Source organism: Pteropus vampyrus, unplaced genomic scaffold (assembly GCF_000151845.1).
Source record: "Pteropus vampyrus isolate Shadow unplaced genomic scaffold, Pvam_2.0 Scaffold38, whole genome shotgun sequence".
NCBI classification, from domain to species: Eukaryota; Metazoa; Chordata; class Mammalia; order Chiroptera; family Pteropodidae; genus Pteropus; species Pteropus vampyrus.
This window is the reverse complement of record NW_011888819.1, coordinates 1483340-1507252: the sequence shown is the minus strand read 5'-3', so window position 1 is coordinate 1507252 and position 23913 is coordinate 1483340. Positions and strand designations below refer to the sequence as shown.

The 23913-nt window shown below is 34.4% G+C and overlaps 1 protein-coding gene across 2 annotated transcripts in view; it reads right to left on the bottom strand.

The window, feature by feature from the left end:
* Positions 1 to 1262: 1262 nt before the first annotated feature.
* The window catches only part of LTN1 (listerin E3 ubiquitin protein ligase 1), a 48915-nt gene continuing 26264 nt past the window's right edge, over positions 1263 to 23913 (bottom strand). The window contains exons 17-31 of one of the 2 annotated variants that reach the window (XM_011358203.2): positions 23815 to 23866; positions 22160 to 22319; positions 21176 to 21280; positions 17845 to 17987; positions 15693 to 15828; positions 15337 to 15481; positions 14277 to 14490; positions 13575 to 13812; positions 13297 to 13371; positions 11114 to 11300; positions 8368 to 8539; positions 7263 to 7483; positions 5348 to 5542; positions 4357 to 4524; positions 1263 to 3757 (exon numbers count right to left, since the gene is read on the bottom strand). In XM_011358203.2, coding sequence (XP_011356505.1) covers positions 3695 to 3757; positions 4357 to 4524; positions 5348 to 5542; positions 7263 to 7483; positions 8368 to 8539; positions 11114 to 11300; positions 13297 to 13371; positions 13575 to 13812; positions 14277 to 14490; positions 15337 to 15481; positions 15693 to 15828; positions 17845 to 17987; positions 21176 to 21280; positions 22160 to 22319; positions 23815 to 23866 — 2274 coding nt within the window. In that variant the 3' untranslated portion in view covers positions 1263 to 3694. The remainder of the gene's footprint in view (positions 3758 to 4356; positions 4525 to 5347; positions 5543 to 7262; positions 7484 to 8367; positions 8540 to 11113; positions 11301 to 13296; positions 13372 to 13574; positions 13813 to 14276; positions 14491 to 15336; positions 15482 to 15692; positions 15829 to 17844; positions 17988 to 21175; positions 21281 to 22159; positions 22320 to 23814; positions 23867 to 23913) is intronic. The other variant, XM_011358202.2, reaches the window with a different exon arrangement.

Here is a 23913-nt window from a genome sequence, read left to right as displayed (position 1 = left end):
TCCATGGAAAGGTTCAAGGATTTCATTACGGATATACAAAATTTTTGGCACCAGTTTTGCAAACGAACAGGATAATTGGGTTGTAAGGCTCTAAGGAGAAGATCTGGCCACAAGATCTTACAAGAGCCCCCTGGCCAAACCAGATAAAATCTAAGATGGATAGTTGCCAAGTTATTATATAAGACAACTCATTATAGTTAAGGACAAATTGGCCATGACAGTAAACAAGCAGGGGAAAGAGAGTTCTTGGCTAGCAGAAGATACGACTATCCAAGGAAAGTCGTGAGGAAAAACAAAAGTAGAGGACTCTTCACCTAGTCTTTAAGATTAATTAAAAAACTATTAAAAAAAAATAGTGTAGAATTAACAGATAAATAGATCAATGAAATAGAATACAGAGTCCAGAAACCAATCTCCATAGGCAAGGGGATTTGGTAATGAGAGGCGGCACTACAAAGTCAATGGGGAATGGGGGTACTATTTAATAAGCGATGCTATGAGAAATGGCGATCAACATGGGTGTTCTACCTTACAACGGTCACAAAAATTAATTTCAAGTGAATAAGACATATTTTGAAATTATAAGTTTAGACATAGTACAATAAAAAAAATTTTAAACCTCGGGGAAAGGACAAAATCTTAAAGAAAAAGAATGATAAATCTGACTAAAGTTATCTTGAAAATTCTGTATAATTAAAGACAGCCACAGCCCATGTTAGAGTCAAGCCACATACTAGAAGAAGCCCAGTAACAGATAATGGGTTATGATCAATGAGGATATATGTAATCCAAGAGAAAAAGGCATACAGATAATAAATTCACAAAATAATGACCAATAAATATACAAAATGAAGCAAAGATTCTCAGTAGCCAGGTAAATATAAATTAAAACAAAGACCTACTATCTCACAGCTCCAACTGGAAAATTTAAAAGTCTGATAAAACTAACTGTTGATGAGGTAGGAAAATCAGAATCCTCTTACAATGCCACTGGGAGTGCGAACTTGCTCACTACTCTGGAGAGCAATCTGACACCTAAAGTCACAGAGTATAGATACCTACTACCTGAAATTCCAGAATATCTAGCACATTTGCATGAGAAAACATCAAAATTGTACACTAGTAGCACTGTTCAAAATGGCAAAACAAACAAAAAAACCTGAAATGACCATTAGTAGGGGGAATTGGTGAGAAAACACACGTGGTCCTGAACAGCAGCGGAGTGAAAAAGCAAGTTACAAAAGATGCATACAACAGGATATTACAAATATAAAGTTTTTTAAAAACTGCTATTATTTATGGATACAAACACACAGGAAAGTAGAAAACCTTGAACAGGAAGGAGTTTCACCAACTTCGAACAGGGAGGGAAAGAGGAGATGGTGTCACTGGAGGAGTACGAAAGAGTAACATTTTATTTCTTTAAAAATCAGAAGCAAATATGGCAAAATAGTTTGTGAAGAGTACAAGGGCATTTATATTGTTATTATTCTGTATATCTGAAATATTTTGTAATTAAAAAGAATCTTAATGGGCATATGGTATAACAATCAAATAATAACATTAATTGTTCACACTACAAAAACTTATCCAGTAATAACATGAATTATTTAAGCCACAGAAACTTATGTACATACATTTGAGCATGTGATAAATAAGAGTTAAAAATAAATTCTAAAATCTGAATTTACATTAGGATTTTAAGTTAATAATTTTGCTAAAAGCTTTGAATCTCATGCAATTTAAAATGTCCTTATGCTAAAATTTTAAGGGATGCTCTGCAGAATTGTCAAAGCTATATAAATACAACTTTAATTAACGTGGTATTCTGAATTTCAGTCTTATTTTGGAAAGCTTTTTCTTTAGCATATAAACAGTAACAAGTTTTACATTTTTATTTACAAGTCTCAAAGAGTCCTAAGTATGAAGAGTAGGTATCCCACTTAGTATAGTGTTTCACCAAGAACCTGATGCCTAAATACTACTGTGGAAAAACAATGCTCCATTATTCCCTTTTATTCCCTTTTCTTTTCTACTTGGGGTGTGGGTTAGAAGCCAAGAAGTACCAATACGGGAAAAGTTATAAACGAACTCTTATTATATAATACAATTTTTAAAGAAAAAGTGTGTAACTTTTACAGAGGAGTAACACAGTCCTTTGGAATTATTATGTCAGAGACAAAGACTATTTTAAGAAAGGGGTTAAGAAGAGGTAGTAGAATTTTGCTATCTGTACTTCACTTACTGACTCTTTCAGCCTCAAGGCTATATGGTAATACATACTACAGAAAAAAATTGAGGTGACAGAACTGGGTAGGACACTGCATCTACAAATACAACTCAAGAGATTTGTGACTCACACTTAATACTTCACTCTCAACTATAATACTCTGACCACATTCATACTATTTGAGTAATAACCATTTTACCCATTTGATGGTAAGCAATAATTTTATTTAACACAGGTTGCTTTTTGCCAATTAAACATCTGTAACAGAGATAATTATCTGATCTTTCTAGTAACCCTGCTGCTGTTAGATATGCTAATATTTCCCATGTAATAGAAGATGGCAACAAAATTACTCCAAGTTCCAAACTTCCACACCTATATTTTGGGCACAGTTTTTAAAGGTAATAGTGCTGTGGCAAAAGGCAGGTTTCACCATTTCAGCTTGTTATACTACATTTCAGTACTAAAATTCTTAACTTGGCTGGAAAAATTAGCTCCCCCAAATCTCTGATTTGGTTAAACTTTGGCCAGTAAGAATAGTAAAATTCACTTACAAAATTGAAAGCCATCTACAGCATTTACACTTTTTTTTGTCTTTTCCACCAATCTTATGTTTCAGAAATATTCAGTCATTTATTTCATCCCTCTCAATAGAGGTATAACTACCACTCTACTTCATGAATGAAATAATGTAATTCCTGTTTCTCTCAAATTCTCACCCTCTGGAGACTCACTCAAACTGAGTAATAAATTCACTGAGAAATCTGCAATTCGAATTTCACTAATATATGGAAATTCTTCCACAGCAAAAGGTCAGTGTCATGAATTTTATTCTCTGAATGTCATAACCCTTAATAAATGGAGGCACCTTAAAATTCAGTTTATACTCTTTTATATAGGATTTAGAGCATGCTTTAAATAGCTTAAGATAAGCTATATTAATAGCTTAGTGTCATTTTTATCATTAAAATAATCTACAAATAGAATATTAATTTTGTTGTCATAACTAATAAATAAGTCTTAAAATATCTGCAGATATAAATCAACCCTCTCAATTCATCTGCCTCACTTGAACTGTTCTAATACACAGATCAATGAACTGAATGGGTTTATCAATATAATATAGTTGTACAATGCTTTCACAAATTCCAAATCTGTAATTTAGGGGTTTTCCATATTTATTTTTAGATATACAAAGAGGTTAAACTATTAATATAAATATTTTCTCTCAAATATGTAATATTCTCATGTAAAAGAAAAGGTTTCCAAACATTTACAAAGCAATCTAAGATAAGTAAACCTGATTTTAGGATCATTACATTGACCGAAGTAATTTTCCAGAAAAGATCCTACTTAAAAGTAATGCTCATTGCCCTCCTCACATCAACCCTTCAAGACGAACCCAAATCCACTGCCTTTGCTTGATTTACTCCAGGGATCACGTCCAATGGGGGGGAAAAAACCTCAGAAAAAGGTCTCACGACAGAGTGGACAAGTGGATTTGTTGCTAGATGTAAACCATTTGTACTGAAAAAGAAAAGGTTTCACAGGTTAAAGAACATTTTAAAGCTGCCATTTTACATAAACATCTGAAGCAAACTTAAAATGATAAAGTGAAAAAGAATACTGAAATTTTGCTCCCTCCATTCAGCTCCAGAATCAACACAATGCAGTGCTCCTTCCACCATTCCCTCCTCCCTCAGCTTCCCGCACCAGCCACTAAGACCTACAGGGAAGACCTCCTGTGAAACCTAGGGTCATTGTCTTTTCAATATGATGTTTAAAAGAGCACAGAGCTCTGAGTCAGATGGCTCCCGGTTCTAACTTTTTCAGTTTCCTTTATGGTCTAAAGTTTAAAAGACCATTTATTTTTTGAGGGCTGAGAGCTAAATTAGAAACATCCAATTATTAAATTGCTTTAATGCTACCATTCTTAGTAAATTACAAATTATCTCTCACGGATTTTGAAAAATCACTTTTAATATGTCACCCATTAACTACAATTAAGAGTTTAACAATGTTGTCTTTTCCAAAGTTAGATATCATATATATACATACATATATACACATATATATATAGAATATATACACAAAATATAAATAAGGTAATTTCTCTTTAGACTTACCAAGCAGGCTGAATGGAACTTTTTCTTGCATGTTCTACAGGCTTTTTTGGGAAGAGAATAGTTGAAACCATGAATGACTGAGAAACAGATCATGCAATCTTCAACACCCTCAAAACGTTTGTCTACATTATTTTTCCACAATGCCAAGCCTTCCATAATACTTCCATTCTGTTGACAAGAAAAAAAACAAAGAGTCAATGTACACTGAAGACCACCAATTAGTAATTTTTATTCAACTTTACAAATTTTAAAGCTGAGTTATAACTTGGAGAAAGGAGAAGCTGCTTCGTTATATTCATTTCTTTTAAGTTCTATGAATGCTGGTATTTTAAACGACCACCCAAGTTTCAGGAACCAGACATAGTTTGCTCTAGTAAAGACAGACCCGGAAGAAAGGCGTCTGCACCAGTACTTCATGAAACTCTTCCTAATTATATCACTTAGATTAGTCCTCCTCATTTTCAATTAAAAATGGTCAAATCAATCATCTCGCCTTCTTGGCTGCTAATTTGTTCCAGCTCTACAAATTAGTGAATATACTTATTTTAAAATAATTTTTCTTTACTGTGCAATGTTCACAACGTGCAAACGAAACTAGAGAAGACTTATAAGTTGTTTAAAAGTCCAAGCTCTTTGAAAGTACTGAGATTTCTATAACCACAGGAGAGTTGAAATGTAAGAGCAGAAGTAGCTCAGAACACAATCATCATCTGTCCAATATCTTAAAAAAGACTCCCTCTCAATTCTATATCATCTATAATGCCAATGCAGTCAAGTGAATTCTTCTCAAATGCCAGAAAAAAAAATTATAAAGCCTTAAAAATTAAAACAGCTTGGCAGGTTCCAGTCATTAGGCATGTGTTTGTTTTCATCCAAGGGAACAATATCTACTTCTACCTTAAGCAGAAGAGATAGAAGCTTCACTGCCCTTTCGAATAGCAGATCGGCGGGATCTGCAGTCTGGAAGCCTAAAGGGCGTGCAGAAACTCACCTGGTGGGTGAGGTAAGTGCTCAACTGCAGCATCCAGTTCCGCCACTGCTGAACAGCTACTCCGACCCTTTTCCCACTTTCCACTGTTATTGAACCCAATGGGTAGTTTGAAGGCAGTTGTATTATAAGTTCAATAACTATGTCCTCGATAGTGTAAGTAGCCATTACTTCTCGAGTAGTAGCTCGAGCTTTAACCTGTAACACATGAAAGGCAATTTTTTTTTCTTTTGGTCAAATTTCTTTTCTTTCTTTCATTCAAAAATATCTCGATAGGTTGACTATCAGCAGCTGGTTTTCATTCAAAGAAAACTCAGTTAAATACATCCATTTATTAGACATGATATATTTAATAAATACCTGACATACAGTTGTCCCTCAGTATCTGTGAGACCCCTTGGATACCAAAATCTATGGATGCTCAAGTCCGTCTACCCTTGGGTTCCACAGCCCCAAATTTGACCATGACTTTGGATCTGAGGTTGGTTGAATCCGCAGATGCAGAACCCACAGATATGGAGGGCTGACTGTTTTATATTGATTATATAACATTCAAAGTTTGTTTTAAAAAAAAAACACTCTGCTCATAAAAAGTATATATTATATTAGGCTTACTCTATAACAGTTAAATAGCTTTTCAGTAGGCAAATGACAGAATGGGTTATTAATTATTCCTTGTCTTCCAAACCCAGGTTACATATCACTTCTATTTAGAAGTCTCCCAAGTATTTCTCTACCACAGAATTCTCCTGATCTTTATAGCCACCATCAACTGCCAGAATATTTATACCTGGTTTTGGTTTTCATACTAGCATTGTGAACTCAACGTAAAACACAAATTATCATCCTTTACAAATTTATTCTGCTGACTTTCCCATTTCCAGGCTAAAAACCATAGCATCATCTTAAATTTCTCCTTCTACCTCATCCCAGATATTTTCCAGTTACAAGTTTGGATGCTTCCACAAAATTTCTCACATCCCTCCCCAAGAATTCGTGAGCAATATTCCCACGAACACTGCCTCATTCAGGCCCTGCTCAGTGCTCATAATGTCTACACCAGTAGTCTCCCCTAACTATTTCTCTGAGCCCAAGCTCCAGGCTAACAGCCCATGCCGTCTGTATATTGCAGTCAGAGCAGTTTCACAGATTAAAATTCTGATCGCATCACTGCCTCAAAGGAAAATTTTCAGTGGCTAAGGAGGACCAAATATTTCAGCCTGTCATTTCAGGCCTTTTCCAATATGGCCTTAATTCACCACTGCTTGTTCTCTGACTATTCATCCACCTTCAGGAATCCTACTCTATCTGAATACTGGGTTAGTCATCATTTCTTGGGCAATCACAGAAATTTTCATTCTACACTTTTGCTTTTGCCATACTGTTTTCTCTGTAGTAAACACCTTTCCCCACATTTCCCCATTACAAAATCCTGCTCACATCAAAGTGATTTTCCTCCATAAGTCTCACCTAATCCCCTCTGCCAGATGAACCGTTCCCACTGATAACAGAGCACTCTTCCCTTAATGTCTCAGTTTCAAATGCAAAACACCATCGTCTGTATTGCCTGCCCCCTTTCTTAAGACTGCATGTTGTACGGAACAGGAAATGTGCCCAACTGCACGCTTCATCTCCCAAGCGATTGGCACACAATGCCTGGCACCTGTAGGCACTCCCGCACATATTCTACATGGACTAATGAACGTTCAAAGACTATCTGGTAGGGTTAAATGAAATTATACCACTGTTTCAATCTATGCATTAATACTAAGATTTGATACATGGAATCATAAAATAAAGCAGGTGATTTCTATAAATTCTGAACCGAGGACTACAACTGTGGTGATATTCAGTACCAATGTCAGACATAATCAATATTTAAATCGCTTTTTTAGAAAAAATTCAAGATTATACTAACCATCATGCCATTAAATAGTTGTGTACTTGTTTGCACAGAAGATATTTCTTGAAAAGAAAGAACGTTGCTGACATACTTGCTTGTAAATCTATCTACAATATTGAAAACACGCTTCTCGCTACTATTCCACCACAGCCTAACCATGGCGGGCAAGTCTTTCAATGTCATATGATAGACTGAACAAGCCAAGTGTGGAATATGGTATGGAAGAGTTGTTGTTTCTAAAGAAAAAGCAAATTTTTAGTTAGTAACATGATTTCGTACATAGAACAACAGACTAACATTAGTATTTTAGTATTAGTATTAGGAAATCAATTTTAATTCAACATTAGTGACAGAGTTCATAAAACAAATATACCAAAGAAACGAGAATTCTAGAGTATTAGCTTTCTCCCACATACTCAAAAGGAACAATTAGAATGTCAAAAAAAAAAAAAAAGATCCCAATCAACACTGAAAAATCTGCCTAGAAATAGCATTCTATATTTCACATGACAGGTCACAAATAAGATGAAACACACATTTTTAAAAGGAAGGAAAATTAAAGATTCTCTTTCTTATAAATAATGAAGTGTGGCCTCCTTTACTTTCCCCAGCGTTCACTGCTATATTATACAAAAGTCCTAGAATATCTACCAAAATACTCACAAGACACAGTCCCATCTACAAAGCTCTAAGATATTTAAAAAACTACTCTTAGGAAATCACTTATAACACAATAAGACAGCTAGTGTTATCCCCTCAGCTAAAATCTGAGCTCCCGTGGTAAAGGATATAAACTTTACTTATCTTTTTCAGTTTCCTCAACTGAAGACTACTTATTTATAGTCCTACAAAATATTATCACATAACAAATATTTGTTTACGGAGCAAAAGAGAACAGCTCAACAAACTAGGCTTCAAAAATGTATTAAATTCTTAACAATCTTATCCACAAGATCTAATTATATGTCCTATTTGCAGAAATGTGGAAAATCTTGCACTTCAACATTCCCATAGCCAGGGTCCACCTTTGGGGCTATTCTCCACATTGCAGGGTAATGCATAACCCAACCTGGCCTGAGCCTAGTCTCTCAGAGAAAACACACACACACATCTCACTGACCTCTAATACTCAACTGGAGCTCTTCAGTAAAGAAGGTTTTAGGTTCCTTATTTGGGAGCTCAACAGACATCTCTGCATAGGTTGGATTTTCTGGCATAAGCCTGAACAGGTGATAGAGCAATTTATTCAAACTCTTTGTTTTCCGAAGGTACATCGAATACAGAGCCCGAAGCTGGTGGAAAGCAAAAAAAAATTGTTAGCAGACCCAATTAAACAATCAGTAGATAAGAATGAATCAAAATATAACAGATAACCAGATAAGAACACAGTAAAAAAAAAAAAAAAAGCATTAATTAGAACACTTAGAATGACATGGAAGAGTCCTATGAAATAGATGCCACATTCTTACTTTGCAAGTGGGCCATCTGAAGGCACCGTTCCCTTTCCTCACAAACTAGCAGCCGTTTTCACTATTCTCGCATTATTTGACATATGCTTCTAATATCTTTCTCAAACTGACTCCCTGTTAATAAGTTACCTCCCTTTGGAGTCCCTGAACCACGAATACCTATTCACCATTCCCCATAGCTGTTCACTCACTCTCCTCCCAAGTCTTCCACACATTCCTTCCACACCATAGTCCTTAATCTTTCAAAATCCTGCTTAAAACTAATTCCATTTTCAGGGCTGACACCACCCAATATAAAACACCCCAGCATCCCTTTAGGACACAGCACAAATCAGTACTACAAAATATCTTGAGGTCTTCTCACAGCTGTTTTACAAATCAGGAAATTTCACATAAAAATATGGATTGGTCTCTTTTTTAAAAATATAAAAACCTGGCACCACTGGGTGCACTATAGGTATTTGTGACAGACCCGCACTTTAGGACTCCTTGTCCCTAAATAACAGTCGTCTTCTTTTGTTGGCATTTACTTTGAAGCTCTTTGGTATTTGTAGCTATTTTAAAATGATTTCTTCCACTATACCATACATTTCCTCATAGTATGTCAGACACCATTTTCATAATACTATGAACGCTCAAATACAAGGATCAAGCCATAGAATTTGGAATTTTTAATATATGTTGATCAAAGTAGTTTAACAATGGATTTCATAAATGTGTTTACCAAGTAACCGATCTTAACATCACCAATAAAAGGACACGGTGACATTCTGTGCCCCCACAGGTGACACACTGAGGACACATCACACAGTGCAGTAAGCACTCCTGCTGAAAATTAACCAGAATCTAATCATGAGGAAACAAACAGACACATCCAAATGGTAAGATGGTCTACCAAATAACTGACCTGGTGAGTGACAAGAAAGAAAAGAAAGGTAGGGAAATTACCAGTACAGAAATGTGACAAACAAATGCAAACTGACCTTAATTAAATCCTCAACAGAGAAGGAACTGAAACTATAAAGGACATTACTGGACAACTGGGGAAATATGAATACAAATTAGATAATATTAACGCATCGAAATTAAATTGGAGTGTAATAATTACATTACGCTTATGTATAAACATGTCCCTGTTCTTAGGAGATGAATGTTTAAATACTTTTGTTAAAGTATCATGATGTCTGCAACTTCCAAATAGATCAGCAGGAAAAAGGAAATACAGAGAAAGCATGGCACGTGCAAATGTAGCAACACAGTAAAAATGTGTGATTCTCTGAAAAGGGTATATGACTTGTCCTTAAATTATTCTTCCAACTTCACTGTAAATTTGAATTTTTTTCAAAATAAAAAAGAAAGTAGAATCTAAAAAAAAAATTAATCATACATAGCAATGGACTTTTAAAAACACATGTACATTACAGAGTAATTCCACTCCTAGGTATACAACACAAGAGAAATGAAAACATACAAAAATTTATACATGGAAGTTGACAGCAGCTTTAGTCATAATATTCAAAGAGTGGAAACAACCTAAATATCCATCAACAGATGAATGAATAAACAAAATGTTGATACATCTGCACCAACATACGGCTTCTTTGCAACAACATAAATATAATTTAAACATTCTGAAAAATCACATTGGAAATGAATGCCATGATAATTTAGTCACACTTCAAATATGAAGTGATAAACTAAGTTTTTTTGTATTTACCTGTCAAAGAAGCCATACTTTATTAAACTGATTCAAATGAAGTTTGATAGAAATTTTTAAAGAGGGCATCTGCCTAAAAAGAATTTAAAAAAAAAAAATTGCAGTAGGCTTTTCCAGTTTCCTTCCTAGATAATGAGGTCTTCCTAAATATAAGACAACAGAGACATCTAGTGGCAGAGTAATCTCGACAAAATTATTATTACAGGATATTTTCACCATTTAGAGACAATAATAGCTTGATTTACACAGGAAATATTTCCTAGATCTTTCTCCAAACACTGATTTTCAAATAAGTAAATTCCCAGTGATATATTAACAAAATCTTCACAAGAGTCAGAAATTGGCCAAAGAAAAAAATAGCAAGATCCAATTCTTTTGATATTACTACTATGGTAGTACAAAATTAATTATACAAATCTTGTGTCCTGCATTAAAAGGACTTGGTGGCTACATTCTGTTAGAAAGAAATTGATCTACACGCATTCCAGAGACTAAATACTTTTGCAAAAACTCTGTGTGTAAAAACTGTGAGAGGAAGGAAGAACAGAAATAAATTCAGCAAAAAGGCTGAAGTTAGCCAGACAAGATTAGATTAAAGTGTCATTCCCTTTTTCATCAAGATAGGAAAAAAGAAAAATACATATAGGACAGAACTGTCAAAAGCTGTCACATTTATTTACCTGAGATGACGAAGCTTTGAAGAAAGTAAGTATTAATTTCCAAGTGAGAAGGTATCCCAGAACATAACAGAAGTCCTCACTCAGCGGCTTAATAGTAACTATCTGTCCAACAGGAATACACCCCAAAACATTTTCTAGCAAGTCCTCTTGAGTGCTAAGAAGAGACATTAGCGCTGCTGGCGGTGATCTAAAAATCAATGATGAAACAGCACAATTTTCTTCATTACTCATTCCCTTAACAAACTGACAGCATGTATAAACCTCATTTTTTAAAAAATCTTTCTTTTCCAAAAACCATTTTAAAAGTCCTCTTTTACATACTCAAATTTAACTCCTAATTTCACATAATGGCAATTACAGACTCTGAAAGACATAAAATATATTATATAAATATATATGATATATACATGAAAAAGTATATATATTTTTAGATTTATAAATATGTGAATATAAAATATATAATATATAAATGTGATACATTAAATATAAAATATTTAAAAATGTGTAAATTTTATATTTGTGTATTAAAAATAAATAATAGGTTATAAAACTATAGACTAGAAGTCAGTATTTAAAGGTAGGCTCCTTATAGAAAACATCTATTTCATCGCTTCTCGGCCTTTTGGCTAAGATCAAGTGTAGAAAATATCTATTTCGACCTTCTGTTTAATATATGAAAAAAAAAAGAAAAAATCACACACCCAGAGAAGATAAAATGATCAGACTAAAGTCCTTTAGCAAACCAGGAAAACAAGAACTACCAAGTCCTGCCATGTCCTTTATCATGCTGTAACGGGTACAGAGATCATTAAGACTGTCTTTTCAGGAAAGTAAATTTAACATTCACATTAATTTGTGACATTAATTAAATTTCTTCTTTACTGAACTATTGCACTTACTGACACTTTCAGGTGAGCTTAAGAAATTCTCAAAAAGTGAAATACTTCTGTAAATCTTGTCAGATCTGTTCTCTATGACATCCCTTATGGCCCTTCTCCCAGCCCATAAACAGGTCTTTAAGCTTCTGCCCTCAAGTTTTTACCTTTAACACCACCATCTCATGTACCACCCCTTCTCTGTTCCATACCAACAGTCACGAGATCTTACCAATATCAGCTCAGGAATCTACTTTCACACTGCCCCATGCACACTGTTATGATTTCTGGGATGGTCTCTGCTCACTTCTTTGTACAATTTATGCTTCGTACTATTGCCACGATGAGCTGGTGATATCACATCTTCAATCAAATAATGTCCCAAATCCTAAAAACTGTCATTCGTAAGGCCTCCGTTACCTTACGTACCCTTCCAGCTTTATCTTTCAGTATGCCCTCCCTGCCTACTCCACACAAGCTTGTTCACTTATTCTTTCATTCAACAAATGAGCACTACTCATGAGTCTGCTTTAGACCAGGAACCATTCTGGGTCCCATGAATATAGCTGAGAACGAGAAACAAAAAAAACTGACCTCACAGAGTTCTAGTGAGAGGATATAGACCAAAAAAAAAAGTGGTGCCCACTCCGCATTCCCCAAGCACATCCTGAACACTCACGCCTCGACGCCATCACACGTCGTTCCCTTCACTTCTGTGTTCCCTGCCCTGTTCCCTTCGCTTCTGCTGTGTTCCCTGCCCTGCTGAAATGCCAACTAACTTGAAAGGTACAGCATAAATGTCTCTTCTGCAAGAAAAAGTCTTTCCTTCCTGATGCACAGCAGCTGGACTCCTTTAACACACTTTCTATCTTTTCTCTTAGCACCGTCTTCTATTACAGAGTAATCCTGTCTTATGGTGGATTGAAAGCTCCTTAAGAAAAAGAATGTTTACTAAACACTGTATTCTCTCCTCAGCATTTAATTAATGCTTTTCACAAAATGGGTGCTCAATATGTATTTGAATTAATCTAACTCTTTCCACAAAAGCTACCATGTTGCCAAAGAAGTTTTACTAAATAGCAACAAACTGAAAATAAGATTTAGGAACAATTAAAAAGAGAGAGAAACAATCTTTTTGAGTGAACTCTAGATTTCAATTTACATCTTATAGATACTTTTAAAAGATCTGTTGAATGAATAAATATACGCTCTATATTTAGAGCTTTGTGTTGTCTCAGTCTTCTAAAGCTATTATAAGTGAGATGAATTATAATAATTTAATAAAACAAATTATTTTAAAAAACTTACAGGGCTGGTTCTTCCTCTTCATCGCCGTATGACTTTAGATTATCCTGATCATACTGTGGTAATTCAGGCATCAACCTGGAAATTAGAACCTTATTTTAAATTATTTTCTATTACATTGTCCATTGTTAAATATCATGCTTAAGAGCAGAAAACCATGCAGGCAAGTTTACTTTTGTTTTCTTGCTTTTTTAACTTTGACTTTTTTTATGACTAAGTGCTAAAATTAACTATATGTACTATTTGTTTAGACCGCCACAACAATGATTCAGAATTCTTACTTGTATAGCATATGATAAACAGCAATTTGCACAGGCCGAGCTCTGAAGAGGAGTAATGGGGCCAGCGTGTTTAGCAAAGTCTGGAGATGTTCTGGCAAGTTTGTTTTCTGGCCAGCAACCAATCGTGCAGGGAGTTTGTGACTCAACAGCTGATCTTTTGGGATGTATGTTAATGTTTCACACATGGGCTTCAGCATCGCATTCTGAAAGGATGTTTCAGATGTATCTTTGCTTTCTCCTGATGACAAAAAGGAAAAAAAAATGCACATACCAAAACAAAATGAGTAATGCAGCTTGACTGATTCACAGATAATCAAATGTTATTTAAGAAAATGAAATAAAAACTTGACAAACATTAGACTAATCCTAACTAGAAACATGAACTGAATATATATTTCAGATAATCTCAACTGTTCAATAATTTCTATTATATCATCCTTAAAAAAGAGAAAGTTCATGTTATAAAGGACCTATTCATGTTATTTGAATTACTGTTACTTTAATTTGCAGTTGTCTTTCGCTACCTTGCCATTTTTCAATTCTTATCATAAACTGAGCATATATGATGCTTCTGAGATGCCTAGCTTTCTCTCTGGCTCTTTTATTATTCTGTACTGTTTTGACTTAAACATCTAAAGATTTTTTGAAATTTTTGACAAGTCATTTTTAATGAATCTCACTATTATTCCCTTTTTCACTTGCCTGTAACAGTCACCAAAAGAGGTAAAAGCAAACTGTGGATGCCCTGGGAAAAAAATTCTTTCCATTCACTGATTAGATTTACAGGAAGCTTGCCAACCGCATCCAGAGTTGTAGAATCAAAAAAAGCACTGAGCTCACAGGCCAAATCACAGCTGACACAAGCAAACAGTTGAACGAGCGGAACAGAATATAATGCTTGATTCTCACTTGTTGTCTGAAGAAACAAAAATGAAATCAGTAAGCAGACTTCTACCAAAACATTGCAAATCAAGGCAACAGTCCTTTTCATTTCTCTAAATTTAAAAATAAGCCGTTGAAGTGTATAGTCTCAGAAGACATATATTTTATATAAAAATAATCTTTTCAAAATTAAATCTAGGAATTAGAATGAATCTTATATGGAAATGCTTTTTTATTTCTACAACTAAAAAAGAAAAACATCTATTTACCAAGTGAAATACATTAAAGATACATTTATAATTTTCTCAGGAACCCTACTAATTGGGCATTAAGTTATTTTAAAATAATGAAATTAAGGTTCGATTAGGTCAAGTTTAAAACCTCAAACCACCAAGCTAATAGCAGGCAAAGCAGACATTCAACCTTGATTTAACTGACTTGCTGTGCTGGGGACCACAACTATTACACATCTGGTTGCTAAAAAGAACACTAATTCTCTTCGAATTTGCTTAATCTCTAATGCATCACTCTGGCAATACTGACACAGCATGTTTTAAGAATAATTTAATTAGAACCAAAAGTCCAAAAAACTTGTCATGAAAAGACAAAACTTGAAAGGGGTGTTTTGCAAATATATTGAAAGAGTTAATGAAGAGAACAGTTTAACAGCAGTTAGGAGATATAGTCACTGAATGATACTGACAGATGTTAAACCTCTATTATTTTACCATTCTGTGAAATGGGACAGTAAACACTATTAAGTGTTTAAATGTTTGCAAAGGCACCAATCACAATCACTACTTAATATGATTAGTAAACAGTTCTGGTATAGATATGCAGGAAGACCCAACAGAGGTCCTGACACATCAGGTTAATTTACCTCCAACCAGGCCAACATGGAGCACACGACGAAGTCCCACTCGCTCTCTGCCAAAGGAGACGAGCAGTATTTCAGAAACAGGGAAAGAAACCGGATTATTTCTATATTTACTCCCAGTATCTCTGGACTTACTTCTGATAGATTACTGTGATAAAGACAAAAACAAAACAAAATAAGAAAAAACATTAAAGAATTATAAACATTCAATTAGAAAATACTTTAAATCTTATATACTCATAAAAGACTGACTTAAATATCTACCATCATATTATTCTACGAAATCGTGACTATAAGATACACAATTTGGGTCCACGTTGTATATAGGGAAAGAAAACGTCATATAAAGTACTACCTACCAACTGAAAAGAAAAATATCTTCATGATCTTTCTTCCAGCATATTAGAATTTTTAATATACCATGTAATAGCTCTCCATCATCTATGCTTCTGGTTTGCAGACAAGAATTAAAAATAGCAAGATGTCCAAAACCTCCTAAAGTAAAATTCAAAATGAAAATTAAAAAAATTTAAATTGTACTGCTATGATACAAAAGAAAGGTCTACTTGGAGATGGATCAAAACTTTTCTTAAGAAGTGCTGGGGGGCGGGACTGTTAAGGGGCGCCAACCCTCAGTCGAAAATCTGCACGTACCTTCTGACTCCCCCCAAACTCAGTCATCTCTCTGAACCCATGGGGACTTGGTTCTGGGACACCTGCCCCCACGGACACCCAAATCTGCAGATGCTTGAGTCCCTTATATTAAATGGCATAGAATAACACACAGTCAGCCCTCCACAACTGTAGATTCCCAACCATGGATCAAAAATACTCATGAGAAACCCAGGGATACAGAGAAGAAACTGTGTACTTATTGAAAAAAATATGGCGCAATTCAAACCCGTGTTGGTCAAGGGTTAACTGTGTAATGCATTTCATCTTCCTTTGAAGGCAGAGAAAGATTGTTTTAATCTTACTGGCAAAATAGAAGAGACTCAATATAATCAGAAACAACTGATTTTCTACCAACTAAAAAGTATCTGTTAGCTAATTCTGTTCCATCACTTTGGCTGAAAGAGCAAAATTGATTGTCGAATATCAAAAACATTTGCCCTCCTTCGGGCGTCCCACCTGCCAGGTTTCTGCCCAGCTGTGCACCGTTAGTCTGTGTGAGCGGTACACAGTGGTGTGACACCACAGCCCGGACTCCTGCCCCTCTTCCTCTCGGCCAGCCTGTGCGGGAGAAATCACCTGTACTCCCATTAGGCACTCCTCTATGCGGTCAGTTCAACTGCATTTCAGAACTCATTTCACAACTGCAAATCCCAACTTAATCCCATAGTCTAAGACTATAAGTGAACTCAACAGCAAAGTTTAACGCCACAAACATTTACTTTTGACATCAGCTGGTTCTTAAGAGCTAATAGTACTTCCAACCACCCAGTTCAGAAATATTACCACAGAGCGCTTTCGATTATATTTCATTTCTCTCTTTCATTTCCATCTCCTCTCTTCCACCTATACCTTGAATTAAGCTCTCTTATCTTTCATTAAAACTAGTCTAATAGCTTCCTATCTGGTCTTCTACCCCCAACCTCTCTTCTCTCACATCTATCCTTCCTACTGTTGTTAAAATAAGCTTTGTAATGCAAATGTTGATTGCCTTACTACTCTCCTACCTAATTCAGACCAACAGCTCCTTACTGCCTATAGCATATAGTCCAAACTCCTTAACTCACCAACCTATGCCTTTATGATCTGCTCCCTACCATTTCTCAAAATCCATCTTCTTGTGCATTATAACATCCTTTGTCCCTCACCTTCTACTTTAACAGCCAGCTCAACTAAATTATCTTCACTCTTTTATGCTTCTGTATAACGGGAATGAACTTCTCAAATTATGGCCATATGGAAAATTATCCTTCAACACTCAGTTAAAATAGTTCTCTTTGTGAAATCACCACTGACAACTCAAAATACAATGGAAAACTCCTTTTCTGCCACTCACGCACACTGGAAATCTTTTTGTTATATCAGTTATCACATGATATAACTTTACGTATATCTGCTCTATAAAAAACACATAGCCAGCATTCAATAAGGGTTTATTAAATTAACAAACAATTGAATAGATGGCAGTGTCCAAAAAAGTTTAAAACACAACAAAGCTATTTCATCTTTTGCCTTTATATGTTTAATCACTGATTGACTAGGTTGAAATGAGGCACAGCTAAAAAAATAAAGCTACAGATGAAAAAGAAGTGATCAGAGGGTGTTTGTGGTTGCAGATCTTCCCATAAGGCCGCAGCATTTCTGCACCACAAAATGTAATGACCACTCTCCAATGACACTCATTCTACTGACTGTGAGCTTGTTAGGTAGCAAGAGTATAAACTAGGAATAAATCAGCTATAATTTATCTCTGCTAGATTTGGGTTTAGATATTAAGAACACTACTTTCATCTCAAGCAATAATCAAATCAATAAAATATGTATTACTAAGAAACTAACCATTAGTACTGCAAAGGTCTTCCTTAGTCCAGGCCAGAAGGGCAGGTATACATTGAGCAATGAATTCTTTCTTGTCTTCTTTTGACAAAAATGGACAGAGACTTTGAATGGTATGCATATTACCCTCCGTTAGTGGAAAAAAACTGTTTAAAAGAAAAGTATGAATATTTATTCTAAATATGCAGTTATTTCAGAAAATTCCTTTTTAGACCGTTCAAAAGGACTAATAATTCCACTATACAAAATAATCGCATAAAAAAAGTAAAAGAAACTAGGAAAAGAAATGAACAATTGTTGATTCTGGATGATGAAATTGTAAATATTTTTTGCTGCTTTTTTTTTTTTTACATGTTTTTATATTTAAAATGAGCATAAATCTTTTCCTCATAGATGATTTTTCTTAATTAGACAAACAATACATAGTTATGCTTTAAGAGTCAACTGATTTGATTTAAACAGTACCATTTGTATGTCCTTTCTATGAACTGATATTCCTATGTGTATGTATATAGTTAGATTATACAATGAAATCATACTGAACATATTGCTATATTATTTGTCACTTCTATACCTGAATACAAAATATTTAAGTTGTGTTACTGTCACATATACTTTGTAGATTTTTCTATGTCAGAACATATAGGTATAAATTATTCTTTCCATTTTAAAGCTACCCAATAAATGAAAAACAGAAACAATAATATTTCATACCATGGATGTTATCAAAATTTAATTATTTCCCTATAAGTGGACATTTAGGTTTTATTCCCCAAATTTTTGCTCTTAAAAATAATGATGCAGTGATGATGTCCTTGAGCAGATACTTTGCATATGTGCAAATACCTCTATAGGCTGGATTCCTAGAAGCAGAATTGCAAGATCAATTGTATTTTGGTCATTTCAAATTTCTTTCCAAAAAAGTATAATCAATTTACACTTTCACCAGAAATGTGCACACGTGACTGTTTTGCTGTACACATATGAATGTTTTAAATTCCTGGCAATATGTTAGATAAAATATGCTTCTTTCAATTTATACTTGTCATTATTAAGGCAAATTTATATTTCACACTTCATAAATGAATTACCTTTGACTATTTTATTTCATCTATGAATTTCCTATTCAAGTCCTTGACACATTTTTCAATTTGGATTGTTTTAATGATTAACAGAAGATCACATTAATTCTTTGTTAATTTACAAGGGTTTTCTCCCATTTTGTCACTTGTCCTTTAACCTTTGTTTACTATATTTTTGTCAAACAGAAGTTTTCTTTTTTCCTTTTGAAAAATATTTAATTGTGGTAAAATATACAAAATTTATTATATTAACTATTTTTAACTGTACGGTTCAATAGTGTGACATATATTCACACTGTTGTGCAACCAATCTGCAGAACTCTTTTCACAAAACTGAAACCCTCCCCTACATATTTTTGTTTGTTCATCTGTTGATGCATGCTTAGGTTGCTAAAGTCTTCATTTTTACGGAATCAAACATCTATTATTTCTTTTATGAATTCCAGGTTTTGTGCTTTGCTTAAGAAGATCTTCCCCATGCCAGGATTACCCATCTCTTATTTTCCCCTAATACTTTTATAAATGTGCATTTTACATTTAGCTTTCATCTGGACTTTATTTTTATGTATATGTAAGTGAAGAGGTCTTGCTAATTTTTTCAAATACATATCCAATTTTTCTAATATCATTTATTATTGGTTCTCCTGATTTGAAAGGCCACCTGTATCAAAAACCAAATTCTCATGTATGCATGGACTGGTTCCTGGACTCTATATTTTATTTTGATTCACTGATTTGTCTATTCACCAATTTCATGTATTTAGTAGGGTAAGTCCTTTTCACTTTGCTCTATCAGAAATTTCCTATTCCTAAGCATGTTTCCTTTGTTTAAGACAGTTTGTCAAGGTTTTCAAAAGAATGTTGCTAAAATTTTGACTGAGATTTCACTGAAACTATAGATTGCTATGACCATTTCTATGATTTATCTTTTTCTTTTGTAATGTTTACTAGAGTTTTTAATTCTAATATTTTGTTAATTTGTATATATTTATTTTGTTGTCATAGCAAACGGAATTTTTTCCTATGTCATTTTTTACTGATTATTACTGATAAATAAGAAACTTATTGATTTGTTCATGTCAAGTATATATCCATCTCAGAAGTAATTAGTTCTAATAGTTCTTTAGTCAATTCCATTACCTTTATAATCAGAGAAAAAATTTTAAATGATGCTGAATAGCCAATATCAAGAGATAATATACTGTATGATTCCATTTATATAAACTTCCTAGTTGATATAATTACAGAGAGGGAGAGCAGATTATTGGTTGCCAGAAATGAGAAAATAGGAAGGGAGGTGGCTGTGGCTATAAAAGAGTAACACAAGGGATCCTTATGATTAAAACTGTGCTGTATCTTAAACTGCAGTGGTAGTCACACACGTGTGATCTACACAGAACACACATGTGAGTGCACATAAACCTGGTCAATATAGTGATTGTATCAATTTTCTTGGTTGTGAAATTGTACTAACGTTATGCAAAATGGTATCAATGGGGGAAAGGATATATGAAATCTCTTTTTATTTCTTACAACAACTGTATGTGAATCTTTATTTACTTCAACATAATAAATCTATAATGATCTCAAAATAATGTTTCGTAAATTTTCAAAAAAGATTTAAAAATTGAAGTCTACTTTACAATTCTACTGTACCAGAACATATACATATCATTCCAGAATTATTCTTGGTAAATCAGTAAATTCAAGAATGTGCCTTGGTAAATTTCAGCTGAGTGTTCAGCTGAATGCTCAGCTTCTCTAGTATGATCAACTCTAGTAGATCTCTACTTTGTCCAATCATGTAATTTCTTTCTTTGTCTTAAGAATACATTTACTGCATTTGTAGACTATACTTCAGTAGGAGGATCCTTATATAACAGGAGTAACTTTCCCCATCACTCCCATACAGCAAATAGTGATAGAAAAAGGAAGTCAGAGTGGAGAAAAAGAAAGATGTCTACCAGAAAGATTTTTGGGGAAAAGAGGAAAAGTTTATAAAATTCTAATTGTTTAAAACAAGTATAAAATTTCACAACAAAATGTTGTAAAGCTAAAATTACAAAAAAAATTGTGTCTCAAACCTAAAGCAATTGAAATTGTTTTAAAGTTTTTAATTCTCATTTCCTTTAATTTAATTTCTTCATCTCCTATACCGGTTTTGATTCATTAGAGATTGTTCATTAGTTGGTGGTTGCCAAGGTGACCAATTACAATAAATTACAAAGGAAAAACATTTTAAATAAGTATACCCTTCTTTTCTCCTATAATGCCTTTTGACTTCATCAGGTGAAACGCTTTGAGAAAGGATCAATTTAGCAATAATAAGAGACCACAGAGTGCCATGTTCCCTGGATCTAAAAAAGGAAAAAAAAAATCAATTTTGAAAGTGTATTTAAGATTTGGATTCCTGTTACAGAATTAAATAAATGCCCTTGTGAGGGTAGCGATTCACACAAGAGTTCTGCATCCAAACAACTGCCATTACTGAAAGGACTGGGAGCTTGAACTTCCGACACCTTCACGCTGGCATTGAGCTCTCACCCCAAGGCAATCACCAAGCCTCTCCGGTCCCAGTGGGGAGAAGACCTTAAAGGTCAGGCTTGAAGTGAATGGCAGCTGCAGCTGGGAGAAGGACACAACCCAGAAGACACTTCACTGAGTAAAGTTCTGAGAGTTGAGTATGCGGAGTGGGACTGGAGAGGAAGGCCTGTCCAGCCCGGGGCCTCCGACACTGGGAAGCATACTCAAAATACTATTAGCAAGAGCAAAACTCTTAAAGAGGAAGCCGTTAAAGAGTTAAGTTCAACAAGCTTAATATCTAACTGCTGTAATCTCTAGGACTGGTTTGCATATCTACTTCCTTATCTAGGGGAGAGGGTTTGTGGTTATAATATTAAGATGCACCTGTAACAACATGCAAGATAAAAGACTGAATCTGAGGGCATTGGGAGGATGGGTCGCAGATGACAAGTTAAAACAGCTTCTACAGGCAAAGTCCAAATATCTCTACAGGTAAAGTCCAAATATCTCCCCAGAAAAGTAAATCAAGTACTTAGTAACCACAAAGTATTTATCATTAAGAATTTGGGTTAATTTAGACCAACCCTTTACCTAAAAAATCAGCATGAAGAAGGTTTACATTTTATAGAAACAAAGCCATAAACTAGCAACAAAGCCATAAACTAGCAATTAAATAGTCATTTAAAAAAATGGAAATTGAAAAGGATTTTTACCTGTTAAATAGCAGCTGCAAAAGGCCAGAAGGATTACCAAGTCCACATAAGTTATCATATGTAATACTCATCTTTTGAAGCATTTCACAAAATCCAGTTAGAAAAATAGGCGGATTGTCCAATTCTTCACACCATCGCAGTGAATAGAGCAGTTCTGCAACTACCAGAATGGATGACACATTACCAAGTGCACTTTGGGAACAGACCTTTCAATCACCTTCACTTCTCTGCCCCATTTCCTAACACTGCTATGTCCACTAATCTCAAAATATCTATGAACTAATTTTTAAATATGCTTTGAGATATTCAAGGTGATGAAAATTCATAACATTTGTTTGATACAAAATACCACACTTCTCCCAAATCTTACTTAGTGGTCCCTTTTCTGGTTAGTTAAGAATGTGACAGGGACCTTAATTATCAGCGATACTGAATAATCTTCCTACTATTTTTGCCTCGAATGGTAAGAAGTGCATACAGGATAAACAACTAAGATATCCAAAACCTGAAATGAGAAGTTCAAGCCAATGTGTTAAGAAACAGGAGACAGCACAGATACAGTAAACAGGGCATGGACCTCAGTGACAGACTGCTCTGTATTCAAATGACCTGTAAGCATAGTTACAATTAGGATACTACAGTCCACCTCATGGGACTACTGTGAGAAGTAAACGACCAAATATTTATTATAAAATCTGGCATATCGTAGGTTTTTACTACATAATTAGTCACAACTCTCTTTATAAAGCTATGTATGGTATGAATTTTGGACTCAGGAACTTCAGACCTGTTGTAAAATCTAATCCTATCCCTTACAAACTAAGAAATTCTAATCAAGTCAAGATAAGAAAAACAGTATTTAGCTGATAGGACTAATGAGAAGATTAAATACATAATGTTGTCAGTTTGTAATTACTAATATAATTCACAAAAATAAGTTATTACAAAAATTATTACTCTAATTTCCATGTCTGCTTTTGGACAGATTCATCTGTGAGCAAAGTATACTGCGGGCTAATCTCTTTACCCTTAGCTGAATGTGGAGCTGGCTTATCAATGGAGGTGTTCCAGCTTTCTTCCACAGGGCACATATTCTCCTCCACTAGTAACTGTGTTACAGCTGAAGGCTCACAAACAAGACTGACACAGAAATTGTGCAAATCCATTCTTTTCATATCACCTTGTACAGGTCACAGTGCTAACCAGAATTCTATACCATTTCCTAAATCCTCTTAGGTTTCAACATTTGGACCTCCACTTGCCAGGAAAAAATTATAGCCTAATGAATAGAAAGGTATAGTGGTTCAAAAATTAACTAAAAATTCAGAATTCTTAATGAGACACCAGACTCCCTTAACCATTTTATTCAGGGTTATGTGTCATAGGACCTGCTTAGATTGATGTCATGCCAGCTTGAGTAAATGATCTTAAACGAAATTCTGCTCAACAGAGAACAAGATTTTATCAAAATTTTAGTATGTTTCCATCCAATTTGCACTTTAATATTCATCACTTAGTAACCTCAAGTTTCTCAAGTTATAGGAGCTAGATTCTTGATTCTTTAAAGATTTAAATTGCAGTATAATCAGAATTATTTCCAAATTATATATTATTTTAAAGTCCACACTTATATCTGAATGCTCATATATACTTACTTATTTTCTCAAGCTCATTATTTTCTAGGACTATTTCCTTTTTCAGTGCAACCAGTATCATTTTGCTCAACAATGCTGAAGTACACAAATGGCTGGGAA